The following is a 25812-nucleotide window of genomic DNA, read 5'->3' as shown; positions in this document are numbered from 1 at the left end:
GATGCCTTAATACAAACAGTGATTCTGTCTATTTTAAATATATTTATGGGAAAGCATTCTGCTGAATAAAATCCCCAGACAATCTAACTATCCAATGAAGAGACAAAAAACAATGTTAAAAGGAAAGTTAGTTGCCAAATTCCAGTCAGGCTAAATATAATGTTCAGGCCTCAATGTTACAGAAAAATAAAGTGAGTTAAGAGTTGGAGAAGACACTGAATTGTCTGTGTTAGATGAAAAGCCTGTTGCCTCTCTGAAGGCACAGTGTTCGGTGAAGAGGCGTAATGCTGTTGGAGCCTTTGGTTTAAAACCCAAACGTAAATGTTGGAGGAGCCTTTGGTTTAGAACTGTACTGAATCAGACCAATGCTCCACCTTATCCACTGTCCTCTCTCTTACAGAGGCCATAAGCAGATGCACAGGGAACAGTCAACAGGTCACATATTCACTTTCTCATATTCTTTCCCACCCTCTGATTATTTTCAACTCAGGGACTCCTTGTACTTAATGGCCCGCAAGGGATTTCTCATTGAGGAATGCCCAATCTGCCCTTCAACCCATGCACATGCTCTGCATCCCACAGATCCCCTTGGTGAGGAGTTCCCAAGTCTATGAGCATGCAGAATCGCATCCTTCCCTTCCCTCTCTACCCAAGTCTCACAAACATCTCATGATGCCTCTTAGTTCTTAACAATTATATCAGACAGCTTCACTTTCTCAAAAGAGCATTCCCCTGAAATCACCCCAGAAACTGCATATCTTAATTTCTTACTGATCTGAGGGGAGGTAAGGCACTCCTGACTTCTAAGAATTAATTCTTCCCAGTTGTTTCTTGTGAGGTAAGCTTTTCTCTCCAAAAAGCTAATGCTTTGCTAGTACTTGCAAAATTCATGCAAGGAACTCCTTTCCATTCACAAAGTTTAAAGGAATTTTTAAGTGCACTAATTCATCTTTCCAAGATGATTTTGCAAATTGCAGTGCAGCTTGCATATTAGAGTATGAACAGGTACACTGGTTGTTACTCGTATCTGCAAATCAAGGAAGAAATGAACTGAGTAGATTTGGTGAGATGTTCTCCTAGCCTTTTTACCATGTTAATTTGCTTAATAATTCAAAGAAGCCACAAATTTGCAAAAGGTATATCTCTGTTGCCAGTGCCATGTAGTAAGATTCTTCTGTACTGTTTTATGGTGAGGTACCTATGTTGTGCAAGGCCAAAAGTTCCTTCTGCAGTGGGGAAAATTAACTTAAAGCTCAAAAATCAAACATCTGTTGTTTGGTTCTTCTGGTCTACTTTTAAGGAAGCAGAATGAGTGGAGAGGCCATTTAATCCCTTGGAGCAGGTAAGTTCCACTCAGAAGGGAAGGAACTCAAGATCTTGCTTACAGTTCCCTGTTGGCAGATACTTTTACTGTGATATTTGGTAGAAAATCAAAGGGAAACCATCAGAACGCTGTCTTAAATGGCTTCTCTGTTCAAACAAAAATTTTAAAGTATTTGAAAACTGTATAATATTCACAAAAGTCCCCTCAAACCTTGCTGGGTGAATTATTATGTATGCCTTTCTTCCGTAATGCTCCAAGATATGTTTAACTTACTTTCTGAAAATACTTGTATGTCAGCTTGGTATTTCCTTAAGGTCATATAAGTACGTTGCTAGAGCCAAGAAGTGACGAGTACCAAAACTACATATATGCAGAGCAGGCTTTACACTGGACTCTCCCAAGGTGCTAGTCCCACTTCACCGTAAAATGTCACAAGATGTTTGCGGATTGTAAGGGGTCGTTTTGGCTCAGAATGTTAAGTTGACATGAAACACACATTAGCAGTGACTCCTGTTATGGTGAAACTGGGTTCATAAAAAGGAGCAGTACGGAGTGTTGATTAGACCATCACCAACACGGCTTCTTGCCGTATCTTACTGTCTTCACATATATACCCTTGTTTGACATGCAGGTGGGATTCCTGGAAGTCTTACCACTTCTGATCCCTATATTCTGTTCTGAGGTTAGGATGGGGAAAACTGCTCTCACTAGTTAAAGCTGGGTCATATTATATTAGTTTCCATAGGCTAAGCCTAAGGTGGGGTCTTCAAACTCCTTCTTAGGAAAAGCGAAAGCATGGAAAGGAGCAGAAGACAGGTCTCTTAGGCAGATCTTCTGATCTTTATCAACTTTGCTCCATGGGAATTTCATAGTTCTACACTAGTTTACACTAGCTGATAACTGGCTCGTTGGGCTTGAAGAGAAACATCTTCCTGCCCAGCCTAGTCTTTCAGCTACTGGAATTCACTAAGGATTGTTTGCAACATCATAGCCCATAGCCAAGGAAATGAATGTGATGCCACAAATTTGCTATGATGCTTCACTTCAGGAACAAGCAAAACAGGAGCTGGCAGAGAAAGAACATTTGCTCACACAGACAGCTTTGATATTTAGCCAAAATGGCAAGAAATTGTATGAAAGACAAGACAAACAAACACTTTTGGGAACGTCATGTATTTTAAAGTTGCCTGCAGTAGGAGAATGTTAATTTAAAATACACTTTCCTGAAATAATATATTAAGTATAGGAGCGTGTCATTTATCAGGCAGCTCTGGATTAAAAGGATAAACTTTTGGTTGGTAAAGATGATTTGGGTGAGCAATTAACCTAATGTACCACTAGGTCTCTTTCTTACAGACCACGATGACAGGTACAGGTGCTTGATACGAAGAGCTGTGCTGTTTCGCAAAGGACTAGGAGTCAGTTTAGCCATTGTGGAGTTGTAGCGAGAAAATTAACTGGAGGAACACGGTGCAATACAGCAATTCCTACAGCAATGCATGCAGCTGAGTGTCTGAGAGGGAACTGCAAATTCTAACAAATTAAATGATACAGTCATCACCCTCCTTTTTATGGATGGGGAGAGGAGCAAACAGAAAGCTAAAATGCCTTGCCCAGAGGGTGCTCAGTCAGTGCATAGCAGAGAAAAGGAGAGAAATCCAATCTGATTATGAATCCAGTTCTATAGCCACAAGATCATTCTTCTCATCCTGACACAAATGCTGTTTAACACGAAAACTCCTTTGTGCAAAGGGACATTAACCCATAATGATCTTGCCCAACAAGGGAAAATAGCTAAGCTTCTCCCCATGTAGAGTTGTGAACCTTAGAAAATAACGTTTAGTTTAAAAATGCTCTTTAAAAATCATGGTGTACAGGATGGCATTATCTTAGACTCTGCACTGGAATGAGGGCCACAGATTCTAATCTCAGATTCAGTTATGACAGCGATAAAGTCCAACTGGAACGTAGTGGAGGTGATGTTTTCTTTGGGCAATGAGATCTTAAACCCCGAAACTGTCAAGTTCAAGAAAATACTGTGTTGTGTTTGTTATGGGTTACCAACCAAACAAAATCAAGAAGAGATCTCAGATAAGATAATTTTGGGACTGCTTCTGATGTCAAGGATGTGTTCTATTGAAAAGGCTTTTTACGGAGGAAAAGTGAACCCTCCCAAACCTCACAAATCCCGTCTCCATTGTGTCATCTCGCTGAGGAAAATGCTGGCTTTCCAAAGGGATAGGATTCGCAGCTGAAATTTTCAACTCCCAGAGCATGCCTGGCCACCCAGTAGTGGCAAATCCCCAGTGTGCATCTCCAGGGGCTCTTCCTTCCTTGGACAGCACTAACGTTCATGTTTTGGTTAATGTCACAGCTGGAGAGTTTCACTATTGCTCTGAGAATCATTAACCACCTTGTTGTGATTTTTAGCTCTCACTCCCAGGAGGCCATGCTGTATTGAACAGCTGCTCCTGGCTCCTGCACCCCTCAGGAGGGCCATATTCCAATTTTTGGTAGGGCCTTAACTGCATTTTGTTTCTGCAGAGGGCTTTCTGCTAGACCAAAAAAGGGAAGGAGAATGGAGCAAATGCCAACCCCTTTCACTCCGTTTCCTTGGGGGGGTGGTTTCATTCTCCTCCACACAGCTAAGGAGAGAGTCTGGCCAAAATTTAACATCACTCCTGCCTTTGTTGCATAAGTGACTTTCCAATATCCTAAAGCTCTGCAGGGCAGTCAGCCATAACCCAGCGACACTCCCAGAACCGGTGCACTCGAGCAGTTCGTAACCATGGAAAACACATTTTTGTGCGCCTTTTATGAAACTCTGGTGAATCTGTACTTGCTATTTGAAGGCTAATATTTAGTTAACGAAAAAATAAACACCGATGAAAATGGAGGGTTGGTACTGATTGACACACTAAATGGAGTCCAGTGGGCCCTTCTGGTGAACTCTCACTGTGAGGCTAGGAAATTTGGTTTGCTTTACTTTTTATGTGGCCAGCCACTTCCACTGGCTTTGATATATATATATAACATTTTTTTCTTAGAAAACGTTTCCTATAATCTACTTATTTGTAAAATTTGTCCCTAAATTAAATTATATGCTTCTTTACAACTCAAGTCACTATTATTCAAACCCCTTACCAAAAGGAAGATGCATGCCTGAATATGTACAGAACTATATGTTTAGACATCAGCATAGCTAATTAACAAACAGTAATTATTTTCCTAATCTTTTGTTTAAATACCATTAACTGGCTGCTCTTGAGAAAACCTCAATTCCCAATTAACGTGGCAGCTGTCTGCTGAGCACTGAGCCACAGTGACCAGCTTGAGCCGATAGCGATGGGTGGTGGTCTGCAACTTTCAGCAGACAAATGCCAGTTCTTATGCCAGCTGAGAATCAGGCCAGACACGCATTTAGCTTGTTCACATGATCACATTATCATAAAAATTAAGTATTAAGATTACTGCTAAAATGATGTTGGGAATTTTTTTCTTTTAGCCACCACACACTGCCAGTAAACTGAGTCACAACTGTAATGACAAATATACATTGACCTAGTTTCATTTTTCCCAGTTCTGAAGACAAGGAAATAGTAAGGCATTGCTGACTATATTCAGTGATAACTATGACTAAATATTAACCTTTTAGGTTCCACCGCTGAATCTTATTAATAGGACTTAAAAGATGGTATCTCATGTCAGAAAGCATCAAAACTTCCTGATAGCACAAGCATTGGTCTAAGGTCAGAAAGAGGAATGGAGGGGAGGGAATGAATCAACTTCTTAGCTCAACAAAAATCTGCTGATCAGTTCTAGAAGTCATGATTCTAGAAGATCATGTTCACAATCTTACCAGACTGTCTCATACTAAAACCCGTTTTAATTTCAAAGAGAGTCAGAGCATCTTGCTGAGTTTGCAGTTGTGCAGTATCGCGTAGCAGAAGGCAATGCAAAACTCCAAGAACTACCAGATTTTAAAAATGCCCCCTGGAACCTGTGCAAATCTCCTGAACAGCGTATAAAGCCTTAAAAACGTGGGCTTCACGTGGTCTGAATAGTGAATACCTCTTCGCACATCAAGCAGTGGTTGCATATAGCATTTAAATAATAAGCTTGAAAAGCACACAAAGGGATTTGCTCTTTCGATTAGATTGATTTTTGTTTGTGGATGTTATTTGGACTCACTTCACTGTGGAACAAGTCCCCTACAGTTGCCATTAAAGCACTGAAAGCTTCCCTTTTGTTTTTAAATGTCAGTTTGAGCATAGCTTCATTAAATCATTTCACAATTAACTCCCTGAACATCCAGACTTTTTTAAAGCATCAAACCCAGCTGAATTGCATTTGTTTCCCAGCAGAGTGAGTCCAAAGTGGTATCCCCAAGTGTGCATCCAGGAATTTGTATATTTGACTTGTGGCTACACAAAATACATATGGGAGCCGTGTGGGTGGTGGAGAGAGGATTAAAGCTTTCTCCCTGGGCCTAAGAAATACCATAGCTTCTTGCCCCAAATGAAGGGCTCGGGAACCAAGTCATAAGGGAAAGATGTTTGGGTTAATCTAGGAAGACTTACTCCCAAAAGAACTATAAATGAAGTGAACTCAAAAGAGTTATTAGTTTAGCCCAGTATGCATAAGCAGCAATGTTTTCAGTGAGGCTGTGTCTGACTTCCATGTAGTATCTATCCTCTAAAGCCTGACCTGAGATACCGACTTGCTTCCTCATGACAGTAAACCAGATCCCAAAGGTCCGAGGTCTGCGTCACAGCTTAGCTACTGGTCTTGATTTCTCTCATACGTGATTGTATGAAATGTCAGCAGAGTCAGAAGTAAAACTGTAACCTTGAGCTAACTCTTTTCTCATTAATATAGAAGCAGCTCAGAGTTTCGTCCATCATATACAGAGCAGAGAGCTCTCCTACTTCACAAGAGCTGGTCCAGCCCTTATCTCTGAATAGCCGATAGCCGGTGATGGCAGCACGTTGCGCGCTGCTGCTAGCCCTTGGTTCCCGCTGCGTCTATACTTACTTGGAGAAGTGGGAGAGGTGGCCCCTCCTTCTGTTGATGTAGTTGGAGGTTTTGTGTCTGGCACTGGCAGAGGCACAGGCCTAGCCATTGGTGGCGGAGGTGGTGGTGGCAACATTGGGGTAGGAAGGAATGGATTGTGCACCTTGCCTTGGCTGCTACCATTGGGCTGCCAAAAAACAAGCAAACAGACAAAAATTATACTAAAAATCAGCTATTAGGAACCTTCAGTAATAACAATCTAGTTGAAAGCTATGTGCAATACATGTACAATTACTTGAGAGGTGGCAAAGAATGTGTTGGGTCAGATTCTCCACTGACCTCAAGGAACTTTGTCTCAAACCCTGTGAACCTCGTGAAACTATGGAAGTTCCTGCTTTTAAACATTTGTACTATTAGCAGCTGGTCGGAGCTGCCCTGGATTAAATTCTACTGCTCTTTACATTTCCTGCAGTCACTAGCTCATACTCAGTGAGAGTTGAAGCGGTATTTTTGACCCCTTAAGTCCCCCAGTTTTATGCCTCTGGCATTCCCTTGGGATGTCAATGCCTAGGACTTGAGTGTAAATTTCTTAAAGATACTGCTCATTAAGAGAAAAGCCAAGCATTTTTGGTGGTCTTAAAAGTCATGATGGTATCTTATTACAGGAAAATGAATGCGTATATATTAAAGTAACTGCTCTCCCACATCCTTTTGGAGTTAGCACTAGTGTAGCTCACAGTTTAGTTGCCATTAGGATCACATGGAGAAACAACTGAACTTAGAACTGCTTCATTTTGCACATTAGGAAAAAAAAAATGCCTCCATTTAGTCTGGGATGTGGACAGTCACAGGCAGCATGGGCCCAGCTATACAAGTGTGGTCTTTCAATTCATCACCAGAAAAACCTGTCCATATACAAATAAGTGTTTTCAAGTATCACAAAACCAAGCAGCAGGCTTTAAAAAAATGCCACCCCTTCCCCCAACTTGTTAAGTTTACATTTTAAATGTAACACAGCCTGGACACTTGAAAACCGTACAGATAGATGCCAAATACCATTATAAAGAGAAAGTAGGACAGCCTGTGAATCAGGTGTTCCATTTTAGTGACAAAAATGATGAGATCACTTTCGACAGCACTCTACAAATTGATCTCACTGCAGTTCTTCTGGCACTGAGCATTGGCTTTTCCATTGATGATAAAAGCTCAGCTTTAAACACAGATCCATATTCTAAGTACTGCTAAAGAAAATAATATTTTAATTCCTGTTAGGGTTTCCATTAGCCTGAATTACTGGGGACAAAATACTCATAATGGCAAGCGCTTGGGACCTTATTTTCATTTCACCTGCTTCGGCACTGACAAAAGGCCTTAAAGTCCTGTAGGTGCAAATCACGCTCGTGCTAGAGCAAAAATGGTTCAGGACATAAATAAGACTCAAATTCATCTGCATTTAACTTAACAGCACTCCCACCGACTTCAAAGACTGCAGTTGCTAGTGTTTGCAGTAAGAAGCAATCCTTCAGGGATATTTATTTTTCCAACATCCAGTACCTTTAATAAACTAATATATTAGTGACATCTCTCAAACACTATCTTGTCTCACAATTAGGTCCCTTTCCTGCCAAGAAGACCCCTGCTGTATGTTCATTGTGAGTGTGCTAACAGTTCATAATGCTGAATGGTTTGGGATAAATTAAGCAAATGAATACTCAAGGAAAAAGAAAAGCACTATATTGATTTGTTGTCTAGACATAAATGTATCTGCTAACATATTGCAGACATTATTCAAAGCCAGTACTGGCTGGAATAAGTAGAGTCAGTAGTTCTGCTAGGGAAAGGAAAGCACTGAGAACAATATAGCTTATTAAATAAGTGTAATAAATTAGATGCTAATAATTAAACTAATTCTCATTAACACTTTCAATCGTATGTATGTCAGGAGAGAAACAGTAATTTTGCCAGTTATTACTTCATTGGCTGGAAAAAGTTACATGCATTACATTTCATGAAATATTCAGAGCATTATTTTAGATTTGATTTACATAAAATTTATAAATTCTGTATTTGACCGGAATGCTATTTCAATAATAGCAAGATGATTCACTTTATTTGATTAAAAAAAAATGAAAATGGTTATTTGAAGCTTTGGAACTCTGCTTAATTTTTCATAGAGATAAGGGGAAAAGATAACTGCTTACAGAAATAACAAACCATAATAAACTGTACTCTTAACATCTTGAGTTCAAGTACTGGTCAACTTGATCTAAAGTGCTATAAGGCAGTATTTTTTTAAAAAATGAACTTAGCTGATCTGAAACATCTGTTTCTCACCCTCCCTTTTCCTGCTCCTTCCCCCCCACTCTCCCCTGAACTTCAAAAATAATTAATAAAAATTATTCTGCCTTCATATTTTGTTAACCCTAGTTCCACTAGGGTTACAAAGCATGCAGCAAAGTCATTTGTGGAGGGACCCAAAAGGTCACTGTATCACCAGCTTCTCTGACAGTTTAAGTTAATTTCACCACAATGTGGTCGAGTGGTTTTTTGGGGAGGTGGTTTGTTGTTTTTAAAAATATTTTTGCAGTAGCAGCATTATTTTTTTTTTTCTTCCAGTGACTATTCAAGGTGTGTTCCTGTATGCAACATGCTGTTAAAATAATCCCATAATCCCATGGTTAATTTTACATAGGACAAACACTTCTGAAGAAATAAAAACGGCTTCCTTACATTTAGGAACCCCACCTGTCCAGCCTGCTGACCAGCGTCGGGGCAGACAAGTTGGACAAACTCTTTCAGAGTCTCCTGAGGATGATAGCGGATTGCTGGGTGTGAGAAGTATGGCCCAGGCTGTTGAATAATGGGTGATGTTGGAAAATGAAGAGTCGATGGTGTTGCATGTGGACTTGCTATAGGAAAGAAAACAAAGAAGTTATATAGAGTTTTGCCTTCGGAAAATAAAACAGTTTAAATCTACTGTAGTTTTACTTGTAGTCTTTTTTTAAATGTACAGTATTGTTTTTACATCTGATCTTCACAATTAAAATATTAGACCACATTGTGTCCTACACTCACTTCATCTAGATCCTAAAAGCAAACGGAGCCAGACTTTTTGAAGGATTTTCTGTATTTTTAGTGGGCACGTATAAAGGAATCAGGCAGTCCTTTGTGAAAGTGAAAACTATTCACCACCTTAAGAGCAGTCCTAATCAGTCAGACAATGAAAAAAATGTATTTGGGAGATCAGGGTTGGTTTAACTGACATTTCATGTCACTTGGATTTGCACATATGAATCCATTTCATATTGTACTATAAATGGTTGATAATTTGAAGATGGTCTGATGCTTCCTGTTGTTCAGGGTTTTCTTCCACCTCAGTTTAGGAACATTTATTTTAAGTAACGTGTTTTCATCTAATGAACATGCACAAAGTGGCAAGATCGTTTGGAAAATTACATTTACATTTCTCCTGAATAATGTTAGGCTCAAATCTTCAGCAAGCCCCCAGCTTGCATTCAGGGAACAAGTTTAATTTGGTGATTTTATGGGTCAACAAGCCAGCTGGAAAATGTACTACAGTGAAGGTGTAAAGGTGTAATGTGCACAAGCCCATTGGCAATGACAGATTTTACCCTCAGCTGATTTCAGCGGAACTACAAGTGCAGTTGAAGGCCCTTATGCTCTGCTACATTTTGTGACACCTTTGTCCAGTTCCTTGGCCTTCAAGATATATTGGGTTGCACCCTTGTTAGCTAACAGTGCTTTCCATGGTTAGTTGTCACCATGAGGTAGCAACTGCTGCCACTCATAGTGCTACAAATTTTTCCTTTTCCCTCTAAAATGAGAATTCACTTTTCCTTTAGAATGGCCAATTAATCTGGTTGCGCACAAACTCATTTGTAAATCATAGCTTATTTCTCACCAAACAGTCATCGTTACATCCCTGTTACTCCCTTGGCTTGCTATCTTCATAATTTTTCAAGGGTGTCCATGTGCATATACTGCAGTTGCACACCACACAAAACCAATTAGATAAAGTCTATGCAGGGGAAGTAGCATCCTACAGAAACTCAGGTGTTGGCTTTGAAGTAAGTTAAATATACCAGATGGATAAAAAAGCCTTTGGCACTTTCCAAAAATCAGAGAGATGCAGGCAAGTTAACTAAAATCAAATACAAATGAGCAAACACTCATTTAATGATGATTATTATGAAAACCACTCAATGGAATAAAAGCTAAAATCTGCTTCTTAGTCTTGTTCATTGCCAGTTTAATAATATGACACTTTATTAATATATTTTTTCTTAAGCATTATTAAACCATTAGCAAACTCAGAGCCTGATGTGGATAAAACGTAGTCAGAGACAGCAGCAAGGAAACCTACTGCATTATCCTATAAACATTCATTAAGGGTTGGCTGGACAGCACTTCTATGTACTTCTTTCTCCACGACTGGATAGGAATAATTGCTTTGACACCACCACCAAAAAGAGCTGCATTCATGCCTGGGGTGCTGATATGGGATGAATATGAAGCTCTCATCCTGGCCATGAAAAGCTCCCCTGTATCCTTGTTAACCCCAAGAGTCTTCCCAGTCTGCTCCCCTTAATACTGTTTGAAATAATACAGCAGAAACGCATACTAAATGTGTGGTGCTAAACAGGAAAACACCACTGAAAGCAAGCACGGAGATGAGGAACCAAAAGGTAGCATGCAGCCTTCAACTGTCTCTGATCAAAGTAGATGTATATCCAGAGAAACTCTTCTGAAAGTATGGGCTATATCTATCTTACAACATCTAGATGTTGTGGCATGTGGGCTGAACTGGAAAATACTGTCTCCCCACAGCCGTGCCAGGTCTGCAATGCTACACTTGGGAAAAGGAAACAAGAAGCAGCATATCCCACACTCCTTGTTATGGAAATGTTGACAGTTATTCCATGGCCAAGGCAAACACCTGTGTGCCCAGCCTGTTCAACCTGTCTGCACATCTGGGCTTATCTCTTGTTTTTTACGAACCGAGTTAATTATTTCTTATTCACTTTTAAGACAAATAGTTTTGTTCTGAGTTTGCATCTTAAATTATAGCATATTTGAAAACTCTTCCGATAAAGAACCCAGATCTTCAAAGGAAGAAACGAAGGCTATTTTCCTGTCCCCAAACTCCTGGGAGAGGCTGTAACTTTGAAGTGTGCTATTAAAGGTAAAGATAATGTGGGATTCACCTTAGTAAATGTGGGTGTCTACCATGGAGCTAATTATCTTCGAATCAATGGAGAACTAAACAGAACTAATGGTGTCTAAGGAGCCATTCATCTCATCCAAAAATAGAGCACTGCCTTTGACTAGCCTTCACTGACCACACCGACCGGCTCGCCAGCGGATGTGAAGGCAGCCCACCGGTACTAGCTCCCAGGTGGACACCTCCAGTCTACGCAAGCACCTTCAGGTAGGTGAATTCTACCCAGTGTCAGCCTCTGATCTCACTTACACCACCCCCTGAGGCGTAACTGCTTTAATGACACTTACGTCATAGCCACTTTACAGGTATGAATGTATCATCACCTTCTCCAGGAAACAACAGTCGTTCCAGAGCTTGTCAAAATATTTTGCCATGGATATTGTTTCAACTGAAGTTGGTGGTAAGCATTTCGATGACCACAACAAAATTTTCACTAGCATACAACATTTCTGTCCTTTTTTTGGATATAAAACATGTTCTTCCTCTTTTTCTTTGTTATCTCCTTTTACAGTTTCCCCTTTCCTTGTAAGCCAAATGGAAGATGAAGGATGAATATAAAACTGACAAATGAAAATGTATGTGGCAAACATCTAATTAACTAAAAAAATAGATTGCCATTTTTTAAACATTTATAAAAAAAGATTCATTTTAGCACCAGCTCTGTTAATACTATTTGGAATCGTTATGCAACTGCACTGTCCTTTGTACACATCTGGGAACAAATTCATTCCTTTTTTTTCCACTGGGTGAAAAGAATATAGAAATGCTATTTCAATCAAACGAGAAGCAATAAAAAGTGGTACCCAGGGAACATGTGGAAATTCAAAGCTAGGCCTGAGATCACACTGTGATCTTTTCCAAAGTATAGCTCTTCATTTAAGAATTTGATTTGCTATATGAAAGATGTGTTATGGTTATTAGGAATATTCATAGGCATGTAAGTAGTGGGTCTTTCTCTGTTGCCTTGACCACCTCAGCATGTCAGGGTAGAAAAAAGTAGAGAGTGTTTGTTTTTGATCTTCCCAAAGAGAGAGAGAAGAAAAACGATCAACAAAAATTAAAGAAGGCAAAGTGCCACAAGGAGGAGAAAGTGGTTCCTCTTTGGAGTCTTGGCTAACTCTTCAGCACAGCCTTGAAGGGCTTTCTGCTGTTCATGAGAAAGACTGGGGGAAGGAAACAAGACCAAATAGGCATCAGTCCTCAGTCTGTGCCATATACTGACATGTCGGGTTCATTTTCTCACATGGATTAGCATAGGAAGTAACGAATGGAATAAAGATCTCCAAAAGGTTTGCTTTTGCAGTCTTTGACTGGGAAATACTGGCAAAAGGGTCGGCTGTTTGGTAAGAGGAAGAATCTACTACCATTAAACTGAGGAACATTACAAGTGTGCCTGCCCTATACTAGAGAGAGGGAATTAAATGCCCAAGTCTAAAAACTGTCAGCCCAGGGACAGACCATTATTCCAATAGCTGTGTTGTGGTCACCAGCTCTGGTGTATACAAAAATGGCCTTTCAGGCCAATTCCGAGTGCAGAACACAACCATGTTTCCAAATATATGGATTCTCATAAACATTTTCAATCAGTTAAAGGATGTGAGGTAGTGGAGCAGGTTGCTATTTTCCCCGTTTGCCTCTAAAAGGGGCAAGTGACCATGGACAAGTCCCTTCAGTCACGATTTTCAGAAATGTTTAATATAAATTCTAAAGTCATTGCTTCCGAAAACCATGCCTAGAGTGATGCAAATTTTTCTGTGTATAAGAAGGGGCTATTACTACTTATGTGCTTCTGATGGGATATTACAAGCCTCAATCAGTGACTGTAAATTCTTTGAGATCTTCAAATGGAAGATAAAATAGGTCTTTGTCTATTATTTATTTACTTATTGACTTATTATTTATGTATCCCTAAGCAGCTCCATGCTGCCAAACCATATTTCTCTTGGCGTCTTTCAGCCTGTGACATTTATATTTTATTATTGACCTCACTAAATGACATAAAATATAAGTTCTACAACCTATGAAAATGTGTGTATTCCAGATCAGAACTTCATTTCTACCTGCTGTAGGTATGGAGGAGTTGGACTATCTGGCATTATTAAATCTGTTATTTGTGTGTGGGGGTTTGAGGCAGGAATTATCCTTCCATCTCAAGGCAAGCATAAATATTTCAAAGCACACATGATTCTAATTCCATTGAAGCTCATCTGAAACATCCCAGACTTTTTATTGAAAATGAGATGATAATGTATGGTGGCCTGCAACAGATATACCAGTATTTTAAAACTACTGCTATTGGGCCAAGTAATTATGCAGTACAGCTGTTGCGTGCTATACTGGATTTTTTAGTGTTTTATGAGTTCGCGGTGCTGTGCAGCAGAGAAGTAAGAGGATTTTTCAGAACGTTGAATTCAAACGTCTGATTATGCAGGCCTATCTTCTTTTCCCTTCTTGATTTATGGCAGCCAATAACAAACTAAGTAACCAATAAAATAAGCTGCATTCATTGATTAGGCTAGCACTTCACATGTCTAAGGCAAATGAAGAAGAGCCAAAATTGTGAATTCTATTCAGCTGAATGATCAGATAATAAAGAACGAGTTAATTTGAAACAGGTTATCGTTTTCTTCAAATATTTAGTACCCTTCTCAGGCCCTTCTCCTGGAACAAAGGAGTAGTAGTCCTAATAAAGATGCATGGGATCTTTTCTCCCAGGGAGCACTCACTGATGTGGTAAAGGGACTTTGTGATTGCACCTGCAGTGCTCAGACAGATTTCTCCACCGGCACAGCCCAACATATGGGGGAGACATATTGATGCATCCACCTTCCATCTCCTCTTCCAAAAAGCCTTGCCAACCCCTTCAAGTCCAGATGACTGGATGAAATTTCTTTCTTCATAAAGTTGTTTGAAGTCTTTGAAAGGGTCATTTAGTGTTGTTCTTCTCCCGCTCAGGAAAAGCCTACTATCACCGTGCACTCCTTTCCTGTTCAAAGAACTAGTGGTCTGGGGAATCAAACCCACTGTTCCTTCACAGGCACAAGGGCCAGTCCATCCGACCAGGCCAACGGTGGATTGGCTTCAGTAGGGCACAATGCTCAGATACCTCCTCTATAAAGTGATAATTAAGTTTACTAATAGCTCATTAAACATTGATCAATCTTCCTAGAAATAGTAACATTATAATGAAACAGGATCATTTTTATCAGCTTGTTTTTGAGGCCATTATAATTGGCTTCATTACAATTAAGAAAGTATTTTTTTAAAAGTCATTTCCCTGGAAATGTTATAGAACAGTTTGTTCTGCTAGATATTTGCACTTCAGGCTTCTAAATTGCTTTAACTCCCTGCATGCTGTAAGCTTTCTCCTAGCATTTAAGTGATGCAAGTGCCAGTTCAAATTATGCAAGATGTATCCCACCCTTTGTACCCCAAAGGTACTTATTCCGAAAATTGACCATATTAGAGTACTAATTGGCTAAGCCACCATGCTGGCTGATGTGAAATGCTTTCAAACACCATGAAACAGCTGTGTTTATCGGAAATATGAAGAGTGACTTTTTAATAAGGAGATCTGGCAATAATCCAAATTTGTTGAAAGGAACTTACACTTCTGTGTATAATACAATACAAGAGGTAAAGAATAGAAGCCTAAAACAATAGCTTTAAGCCCACAGATTTTTGTGATGAAAGCAGTTACCCAAACAAGACAAAAATAATTAAGAAACTTGGGCTGGGATTTGCAGAGGTCCTGAGAGAATTCATTAACTGCTTTTGAATTTCAATAGGAGCTGCGTCCCCGCAACTCTTTCAAAGATTTCTGAAAGTCCCCATTTTTCTTACTGCCCATTAGGAATAGACTTTAGGGTGATAAATATTGAGCAATCTCTTATTCAGGTTAGCGAGGATTTGCCTCTACTTAAATATTGAGTTGATGAGGGTAGGACTGACCAGTCCTAGGACCAGCCCTTTGAAGGGAATTCAGATCACTGGAAAACTTAGGTATTGCTTAAGTCACATAATGGTGCAGAGGGGCTGTTTAGTAACATGTCTGTCAGGTCCATGGGTGATCTAAATTCAAACTGATCCTGTCTTGCTTTTCCATTTGCAGTGACGACGCTGGGAAATCACGGGGTGGGAGAACAAAAATAGGCCCTACCCTCTTAGCATGGGTAAAATTCAGGTATCACCGATACCTACTTTCGTATTATGTAGGCAAACATAGATGAAACATTCAAAATAAAATATAAAGAGCTGGCCAGTGCAAGAGATATACAAATAGCCTAAATGTGATGGATGGAGGATCTGTTCCTGCCCATGGACATCAAACAGAAGGGCTGAATTGCAGAATATCCACCTCAGCTCCAGAAGTCAAGTGCAGGTGGTCAGCTAAGCACTGCTGAAAAAACAGACCTGTGGTATCTCTGAGTGGGGGCTGGCTATCAGCCCCTTTTTGCTGCTCTGAAGACCAGAGTGGTATAAGGCACCTGGACCCCTTGTTCAGGAATACTCTTTCTGCAAGAGATTTTGCAGTAGTAAGTGGGAGGCAGAAGGACATTTTGCCAAGGCCCACGGAGTTCCTAGCAAAAGGAAAATATGCTTAAAGCTGTGTTTGGGCACAGGGTTTACGGGTGTGCTCTGGATTGCTGAGTATTACAGGCTGCTTTTGAAAACCTGTAGAGCTGAACTGAGCGCTGGTTCCAGATTCTGGCATAGGCAGGGGGCCAGTTAAGTTAGCTATTTTGAGCAGATTGTTTTAAAACATGTCAAAATTCTTCTGCTTTTGGGAGATCAGAGTACTATAGAACTGATTACATAGGTACAGAATTAAAAAGCATATCTACAGAAAGCACTCTTCTCTCCCAAGATCATAGTTAGAGGTCAATACCCCCTAATTTAACCTATTTGTAGAATTCCTATTTCACATCAAATGCTGCCAACTTTTGCATATTATTATTGTTTTTAATAATACACATGATGCATTCCCATACAGAAGATAAAAACTACTGCTAGGAGAATATATCATGTCTTCCTTATAATGAAATGCAGTTGATAAGTTTACAATAGAAATGTAAATTCTCTTAAAAACCACAACCTTTATGTGTGTGATGATATAATTCTGCTTTGATAGTAAAAAGGGCATGGTAATGGAATCTGTGACTTTGGAGTGATATATTGCTGTTAAGTTAATAGGAGTCCACATTCCCATTTCTAATATCAGTGTTTTTTTCCCCTTTCATTCTGTAGATGGTAAGCTGATACTACATAAACATTGTTAAAGCTATAGTTCCACGCTACAGTAATTCACTTAACTTTAACATGATTTATGGTTCTGTCAATATAGGAGGTTGAAAATCCAGAGCTCTGATGCTTAAACATGGGTTCCATATTTAAAGCAATAATGTGCTTTTTGTGTGTGTCTGAAGCTAGAAGAATTTAGCATAAAGCAGAGATAAAAATATTATAGTTCGCTGCACTGTTTAAAGCATATAGTTAAACTTCACGGATACATCAAAGAGAGCAAAGAAACTGAACACAGAATCAGTAAAAGCATGGGTAAAATACTTAGTTCCTGCAGCATTTTATTTTTATATTATTTTTTAGGGATGCATGAAATCCTATTAGTATTTTTAACACTCCCCTTTTTTCATTCTTTTCCTCAGTTAGATCAGCTCCTTTTGTCAGGATGAGTTTAAATCTGGGTCCACTGTGTTAATCACCCCCCATTCTTCTTTCTGGCACTTACCCTCCAGGCATTTTGCCTCTTTAGGAGATTAAGCGACCAAGTCATCTTGTTGCTCTAACATGTCCTCACTGGAGCAACATATTAACACAACTCCTCTGCAAAAGAGCCCTCTTTAGAAGTTTGCTGCAGGGATGACAAATTAACCCAGCATGGTGTCCCACACATCTATCTCAGTACAAATTATTAGTGTAATAGAGCTTTTAGTTATGCATTTATCTAGTAATTATTGAATGGTTATACAAAACGAAGCTGAGCAATCATGGCCCTTTATGAGGCAATCTCAGTGGGTGGTCTTACAGTTAATTTAGGATAGGACTGTCTAAGCAGTTCACTCACACACAAATTAGCTGAACAGCCTGCTCCTTTAAATATTTCCTATGTCACAGGCTAACTCTTTACAATACAACAAAGGTAGAGTTTTAATTACACGGTTCCTGACTTTTGTTTAGCTGCAGCTTTAACCGTTTGCAAGCCTTCCTCTCTGCCCTCCCCTGCCTGGGATATGGGAGTAGATGGCAGTTTGGGTAAGGTATCTCGGAATTACTAAACCCTGACCTTGAGGCCATCTGTTAGGAAACTGTTTTTCCTTCAGCATCATATTATTTCAAAGTGAGTGGAGAAAATCAAAATCTTCACCAACAGTCAGCTAGCCTGACACTGTAAACTGGAGTTTACAATGGAGTTTAAGCTGGAGTTTACTCATCTGTTGGTCAGAGTTATGCTATTTACGGTTTCTACTCAACTTTCATACCCCTGTCGTGTGGCTCTTTCCTCTTTTGGCTGTCTTACATTACCATCCCCTGATCCGATGTGTCTGTCTCAGAATGAAGTTGCACCACTTTGTTTTTGTCAAAAGTAGAAGGCTACATTAGTCTGCCAGCTGACAGCGCTGAGGAGCAGCCGCGATAGTTGTACGGAATTGGATATTACAAAATGTCCTTTTACACTGTGTAGCTCTGGAGCGAGTTAGTAGGAATTATCACTTTGATTCACTTGAACGTGGCTGACAGGACAGCTAACAGGCACTGATATTTTGGTGACCCTGTGGAAAATTTTGATAGAGAAGGGCACAATGTCTTCCCAGATATGTGGCATAAGGGTTTTGCCACTTAGGCACAAACAGAGAGTACTATCCTGCAGAGCTTCCCTGGTAGGCCTTGTCCTGATAAAAATCTCAATGGCAGTGCTTATTATGGAGAAAATGAATATAATGGGAACCACTCCACTAGTTAACTTCCATCTCTTCTCTTTCTGCTCACACAGCCACTTCCTTGGGTTCTTCCCTTTGTGCTGTATTTCTTGTTTCTTGTAATTGTGTTTCTCCTTCATTTATCTTCCTAATATACCATCTCATTCTTACGGTTTTTTTCTCTCCTTGCCTTTTCTTCCTTGCTTTTTGGTTTGCAGGATCTGTGCTGTCATATTCTGTGGAAATGCTTGAATGCTCTACAGCACAGGCTGCTGTATATCCTAGGTTTACAAGATCGTGGTCAATTTAATGTTTCAGCCAGCTCCAGATATAAAGTCACTAGAGTGTAAGTAGCAATACATGGAAGCCTAAAACCACTTATGTAAATACTGCTGTCAGCCATAGTGTTTAAATCCTTCACTGTCTGGTAAAGAGTTCAAGTGGGCTCATGTCTGGGAAACTTTCTAAGATGCCAGCAATACATGATGGCTTTGCAATACTGGAGTACTGTGATGAGCTACACTGACCACCAAATAATCTAACTTGCAGGTAACAAAAGTATGCTGCGTGGGAGATAGAGATCTAACTGCTTGAATTTTCAATGCTTTGAAATAAATTCGGAAACTGATAGTGATGCTAAAGCCACCCTATAGGTGATCAATTTACCATCTGCCAGACACTGAATCCTAACCACACTGGTCCAGAGAAGACATATGGTGCATTCATAGAGTCATGCCCAAAAAACTGCCATCATCAAGTGAGGCTCCATGAATCACTTTGCTAGCTTATCACCAAAGAAACTTGGATCTTACCACCATCTGTTGGAACTACTGAGGAGTCACTGAAGCATTGGCATCCATGCGCCAGCACTCACTGCACATCTGGTCCTTTGGTCAGCCAGCTCAGATCCTCTCTGCTGGCTACTGCCCAGCTGGGTTGAGTACTGGCAGCAGCACCAGTGCAGATAGGAAACTAGTGCACAGCCTTCTACAACACAGTACAGTACAGACAATTCCATGAGAACAGAGGTTTTCCAACTGGTTAATTGAATGGAGCACCTTACAGCTAAGAAAACCTCTGAAGCACCTACTCCTCCTCCAAGCAAGTTTTGTTTCCAGAATGACTCATTGTGGGGATCACTGGGAAGGGCACTCGGTATCCTGGGATACCCCAGCATAAGACTTGCATTGTGTTCTAAGGAATGTTTGGAAGTGTGCGAAAGATTCAGGAATATTCCTGAGAAGTTATAAATCACTGGTTGTCAATGACAACACCTGCCATGAATAGTCTACAGCTTCTTCTCTGCTGTCTATTTTGATCATGCTTTACAAATGCATCTCATATACATATCCAAGTGATAAACTTGCACATATGAACATCAGAAGGAGATTGAACCTTCTTGTAATCGTTCAGTTGGCTGAGGAGCTTACGCTGATGGTGACCTACTTACTCATGACTTTCCCTTCTCTGAAGTATTTCTGCAGACTGCTCTTACTTTTCTGAAGACCACTCAGAATGACCTGCCACTGACCGTTCATATAATGCATAAGTATCCAAAGAGAATGCAACATGTGTGTACTATAATATACCTGTAATTTCTGCAGAAAGGTACAGTAACTAATAGTGGATATGAACTGCTCAAAGATTATATTCTCTTATATGATTGCATTACACTCTTTATGTTGCCACTTTTGATACCTGAAAAGCTTCTCTCTTCTGCTTACTGTCCTAAAGTACACTGGAGGGAATGGGATAAAGAACAATGCTGGATTTGCAGAAAATAATCCATCTCAGTATATTACGCTTTACTAACACAGCAATTGCTGTGGAAGAGAAATAAACACAGCCAGTGTGCTGTGGAAGAAGAATACTGAAGAGGAATGTCCAAAAAGAACAAAGAACGAAGTCTGGAACAAGATTTTTCCAGGATGATGACACTTAAAGAATCCATGAATGGATCCAGAGGGATTCTTCCTGAAAGTCTGTAAGACTTTGTGAACAACATAACATAGAAGATGCTTCTCAGCAATGTTGCAGGAGAGTTGTTGCTTAACCTGTTAGGAACCCTGATGATTAGAAACTGTGTTACTTCTTTATGGAGTTAGTAAAGACATCTCCTTCCAAACAAACAAAATTTGGGCACTCTAATCATTGCATTTGCTCTTGCAAATTCTGGCTGTCTTTGAACGTTTCTCTCATGTAGCCAGCGGATATCCCCCAGTGCACAGAAAAAGTCTTGTTAAAACAGACTGTAGGTGAGATTTAAACAAGACCTCACCAGTGATACATTTCCCCTCTCAACCACACAAAAATCCAAAATACAGAGGGTCTAAACAGGGGCAGAGAAGGCATTCAATGATCTTAAAAAATAAGTGTGAGGTAAAACATAGCTAAATACAGAAAGACCTATTGACTAATCAATCAACAATTCAAATCCAAAAGGCTGAACTTCTAAAAAATAGGAATTCAGAGTCAGCTAATGTGCACTGAATATAACGTTAATGGAACATTCATATTATTCACACTTATATCACCAATTATCAAAGCTTTTAAAAGAAGATATATTTGCCAGATAGCTCAGATCCAAATTTCAGCGGAAATCTGTATAGAACTTAGATGTCTAAGTAACTTCTGAGGATTTAGATGTGTGTCTAAGGGTAATAAATAATTTTTATGTGACTAACCACAAGAAATCAAACTACAATAAGTACATTTAACAAAGCACAAAAACCCATGAAGTGCAGTCCTGACCTCATTTCAACTTAGTGCAATTCCACTACTTCACACTGCATCACCTGGACTGTGCAGACAAAGAGGCTCCTCTTGGTTTATGCTGCCCTCAGTAAAACCACACTAATGCCAAACAGACATTTCAAAATAATTTCTAGTATGAATTGCTAATATGACTTTTTATGCTCCACCATTCGACCAATTCCTTAATAATCTTCTCTAAATGAGACAAAATTTCATTGCAGAAAGAAACATGTTACAACCATTCATTCCGATTTTTATATCTTCCAAAGAGGCTTGTAAGAAGATTCATTCATTTGTGTATATTACTATGCCCAAGCGAGTTCCTTTTCAAATGTGAACTGAGTATTGCATTTAGTTTTCTAGGCTAAATGCAAACGCATCTTTCTAACAAAAATGTATAAGCACATCTAGACCCAGAGGACATCTCTTTTACTTGGAAAGTCAGCCAGAAGAGTACTGTGAAGAAAACCAGACAAAGCATTGCAGGAGCCAACTTCAAAGGAGCCCCCTAACCAGGTGGTTCTTCAGCACACCGATACCAACAACACGAGCACTAAATGACTGGCAGAAACAAAGCTACAGTGCTGGAAGACAGGCGTGGTTCAGAAGTGAGTGATGGGTCCCCATCTCAAGCAGCTAGACTGAATCTATGTTATGAATGGACACAAGCTGAAGACACTCTCTGTAACACATTCTGTCCCTTTCCCCACCCTCTTCAAACAAAACCCCAAGCCCCCAGAAACCAGCGTTTCCACCTTAGGCACTGTTCAATGGTCATCAGGAGTTTTAGCAAACAGCCCAGCCTAGCAAAACCAAACGCAGGTCTTGACAACTAAAACCTCCGGGTTATCAAGCTTCTGAAGCACAGGCTCTCACTGGGTGGGTCACACGTGGCGATGACTTTCCGTGGAAAGGCACTGGGATGGACACTGGGTGCCGTGGCTAACGTTTAAGCTGCCTGGGGGCTCTTGGGTTAGGCCTCACCTCTGGGTCCTGTAATGACAGGTCGATGGTGCTGTGTGAAAGCCGTTCCAAGGGAGGAGGTCTGCGAAGGCGAGGGACTGCTGAAACCAGACTTCTCTGACTTCTTTAATGTAGTTGGCGATGGCATTCCTGGCAAGAATGATTGATAAGTGCAATTTAATAATGCTAAGTCATGGAACGACAGCCTATGCATTGTGAAAGTGGGTGCAGAAGCAGCTAGATAAACTTAAAGGACAAATGAAACGAAATACAACAGCAAGCCGAAAGCTCACTTTTATTTGTGGTCTTTTTTGAGGCAGAAGTGGCCACGGTTTGCTCTGAGCAATGAGTACTAAAAGGCAGCCATATTTTTCTTTTAAATCTGAAATATGGATAAGATGCAGCTTATTATTGCTACTGAAACCTACTCGGCTTTATTTTTAGAAATCTGTAATAGCTGGAGCATTTGGATTTTTACAGGCTTTTTATGAGTTCTGTCTTTCACTCACTGGTTTAGTAGATTATTGCAAATGGATCTTTTAAATGTGCTGCACGATTCGAGGCACAACTAGAGAATGAAGTTTTCTGAGTTCAAACTCTGCCTCTCCTTACTCTCTTGACTTCAAAGGTATTTGAAAGTAATATATTTATGTGGTTCCCTTTTGCTTTCAAATTTTTTTAAAGGGTGAATGGTATTTGTGTCTTGATATTAGAAGCCACACTGGAATTATTTCAGAGCTGTTATTATGCCCTTGAACTATATCAAAGGCTTCCAATGAAAATCAGAGTTAAGTTGCCATTGGGTGAAACCTCTCCCGTGGACAGGCAGAAATGGTGTAATGCTAATATGACTGGTTTGTTATACCCTGTAAGAATAACTCCTGTTGATATGCTATCAAGCCTGTGGCACCAAAGAAATTAGTGGAGTGAATATACTGCAATAGGCTCTTAAAATCCGAGCCTTTTCTGCATATGATTTATGCTTGAATAAAAGAATATTACAGCATATAGATGAAGAATATGTATGTATGTCTATATTATTCTCTGTATTTTTATAGTTCTAGAGGCATATGGGTATTCTGATTATCTGCACATACTCTGAAAACACATAATTTCCAGTATATACAGTACATCAGACATTTTGAATATCCGTAGGGATATAGCAAAACAGAAGTGCAGAATAGTTGAGTTTTCAGGTGCAAAAGCAAAATATCAGGTAATGTGGAAGTTGAACTTCCACTAGCAAAGTCATTCAATGTTATTTCCAACTCTGTATTTTATAGAATTTAATTGTTAAAAAGTAAAGAGGGAGGCCTGGACAATATTATCTCTGGACAATATTATTAACTTTATATTTAATAACACTAGTTTTATAGTCCCTGGGATGTTGATTGTAATATGTAGGGGCCTTCTTGTACTTTATACGCTGCACTGCTGGGGTCTTAATGGTTTCAGTGAGGTTTTGCAGTTTATATTTCAGAAAGTTAAATAAAGTAAGGGAATGGTTACTGTTCCAGTGTTGTACTTGTAGCTTTCTGTCTCAAAACTGTTTGCTACAAGGCCTTCCTGTTGTGGTGGCTTTTTTCTCATAGCAAGAAAGGTTACATACGTAATCTTTTAAAAATAAAAGTTTAGAATGGACAGACTATTGTACAATAAAAATACTGAGTTGTTCTTTTTTCATATTGGTTTTAAGGACTCTGGAGTAGGGACAAAAGCAAAAAGAGTTGGTTCAGTTTGGGGGTAAGAGAGAAATGGAGACTGAGCTAAGGTATTTCAATGAAATATTCCAATGCAGCCTGCTGAATTTCTGCTGAAATCGTATGCTGGGATGTACTTAGTTATTGCTCTGTGTTTGAGTGTCCACGTTCAGGACAAGGATACTCAAAAGAAGAAACGGCGCTGTTGACCCAGATTTCTTTATGAGGGAGGGACTGGGGATGGAAACACCAAATGCATGTCGAGCCCAGCCCTAAACACAAAGTCAAGGCTCTGTGGCAATATTTGTGCCTGGGGAGGGTTAGAGGAACTACGCTGCTGGCAGCAAGGCTGTGGGTACATCTCCTCTGTGCAGGGCTGTGGAAGGGGCTAAGGTTTGCCCCCCAGGAAGTTTTTAACACAGCAGGCTCCATCCCTCTAAGTGCAAAATATCACGGACAGAACAAGCGACTAGTTACGCCCAGGGATTAGCAGTCAAATACTCCTGCGGGTGCGCTGCTCCGACTGCAAGGCCGTGCGGCACTCTCGCGTGGGAGCACGAGGCCCCGCACAGGGCTGGTGGTTGCGCAGCCCGTGAGCGGAGATCCGGGAGGGGACACGGGCACCTCTGCCCTGGGCAAGCAACGGAGGTCGTGGAAGGAGTCGGGTCTCTGTCTGTGCACCCTACGGTTCAGCTGGCTCACAAACTCCCTGCTCTCCCCGACGTCCTCTAGCTGCAGACCCTCTTGAGGGTTATAGGAAAGACAGTAAAGCTTCTGAGAAATCAGAGAAGCTTTACCCCTGTGCTAAAAAACCTGCTTGACGCATCTAAACTACGGCAGGGGGAAGGGGCAGAGAGAACGCTGGAATATGGTTTAAAGACGTAGCAAGTTCGCGTGATTGCATCCAAACACTGGAACTTGAGGAGCTACAACAAAGCTGATGAACGGCCTTGCACTGTGGCAATGCTGAGCAGCGTCATGTTCATAGAGGGGTGGATTTTATAAGGTCGAGGCAGCTGTTTTCATGTGAAAATAGAGATTTTAATGTAGGACTATGCTGTAAAATTGAGTAGAAAGACAAATTGAAGCATTGGTAATTTGTACCTACTTTTGTTATATTTGTTATCATTGTTCTGACTGCCATTAATAACACTACCTTGCTTTTGGTGTTTGGTTTTTTTTTTTTTTGTTTTTGTTTTTTTTTTGTTTTGTTTGTTTGGTCGTTTTTGTTTGTTTGTTTGTTTTTTGTTTGTTTGTTGGGTTTTGGGTTTTTTTGTTTTGTTTTGTTTTGAGTTGTTTTTTTTTTTAATGTCAGGGTATTCTGAAATGTATTGGTTTGGAACAGTCCAACTCTACCATGTTTTTATTTTGTTTGAGGTTTGTAATGACACATTTTATTTTGAGTGATCATATCCATCAGATCTCAAGAAAAAAATGGCTGCTTCCTAGTTCAGAAGAATATGCAAACAGGAGCTTAATTACATCACTTAATATTGACCAAAAGAAAGAGTAAGATGAGCTTGCCAGCTCATTTCCAAAGCATGTTTTGTCCTTTAAGAGGGGAGGGTATGACAGAAAGTTAGGCAGTGCAAAGCAATTAGCATCATTCACATTTTATGTTGCGCTAGCATGGTGCTCTAGCAGCAAAATTCAAACATTCTTTGAATGGGTTAATAAAAGAAGAAATACAGTCGGCATGCAAGAAGAAGGTTTCCAAGAACAAGCCAAAATATGTCCCATTCTTCTAAATTTATCACAGCCATGTCACATTATCCTTGAGACTGCCAGGAATGTCAATTTTTTTGCAATTTAAAAAAAATATCTCATTTAGCACCATATGTTTGGTTAATGTGCCTGATATATCCTGCGTATTCTTTAGTC

At 40.0% G+C, this 25812-nt stretch overlaps 1 protein-coding gene across 16 annotated transcripts in view; it reads right to left on the bottom strand.

Moving 5' to 3' along the window:
- The window catches only part of NFIA (nuclear factor I A), a 360430-nt gene that overhangs the window by 31216 nt on the left and 303402 nt on the right, over positions 1–25812 (bottom strand). For 9 of the 16 annotated variants that reach the window (XM_033008836.2, XM_033008839.2, XM_033008840.2 and 6 more), the window contains 3 exons: positions 22253–22381; positions 9068–9246; positions 6359–6524 (listed from right to left, as the gene is read on the bottom strand). In XM_033008836.2, coding sequence (XP_032864727.1) covers positions 6359–6524; positions 9068–9246; positions 22253–22381 — 474 coding nt within the window. The remainder of the gene's footprint in view (positions 1–6358; positions 6525–9067; positions 9247–22252; positions 22382–25812) is intronic. The other 7 variants (XM_033008841.2, XM_033008842.2, XM_033008844.2 and 4 more) reach the window with 3 other exon arrangements.

This window comes from Tyto alba, unplaced genomic scaffold, assembly GCF_018691265.1.
Source record: "Tyto alba isolate M040663 unplaced genomic scaffold, T.alba_DEE_v4.0 Super-Scaffold_1000006, whole genome shotgun sequence".
Lineage (NCBI taxonomy): Eukaryota > Metazoa > Chordata > Aves > Strigiformes > Tytonidae > Tyto > Tyto alba.
This window is presented reverse-complemented; position numbering and strand designations above follow the sequence as displayed.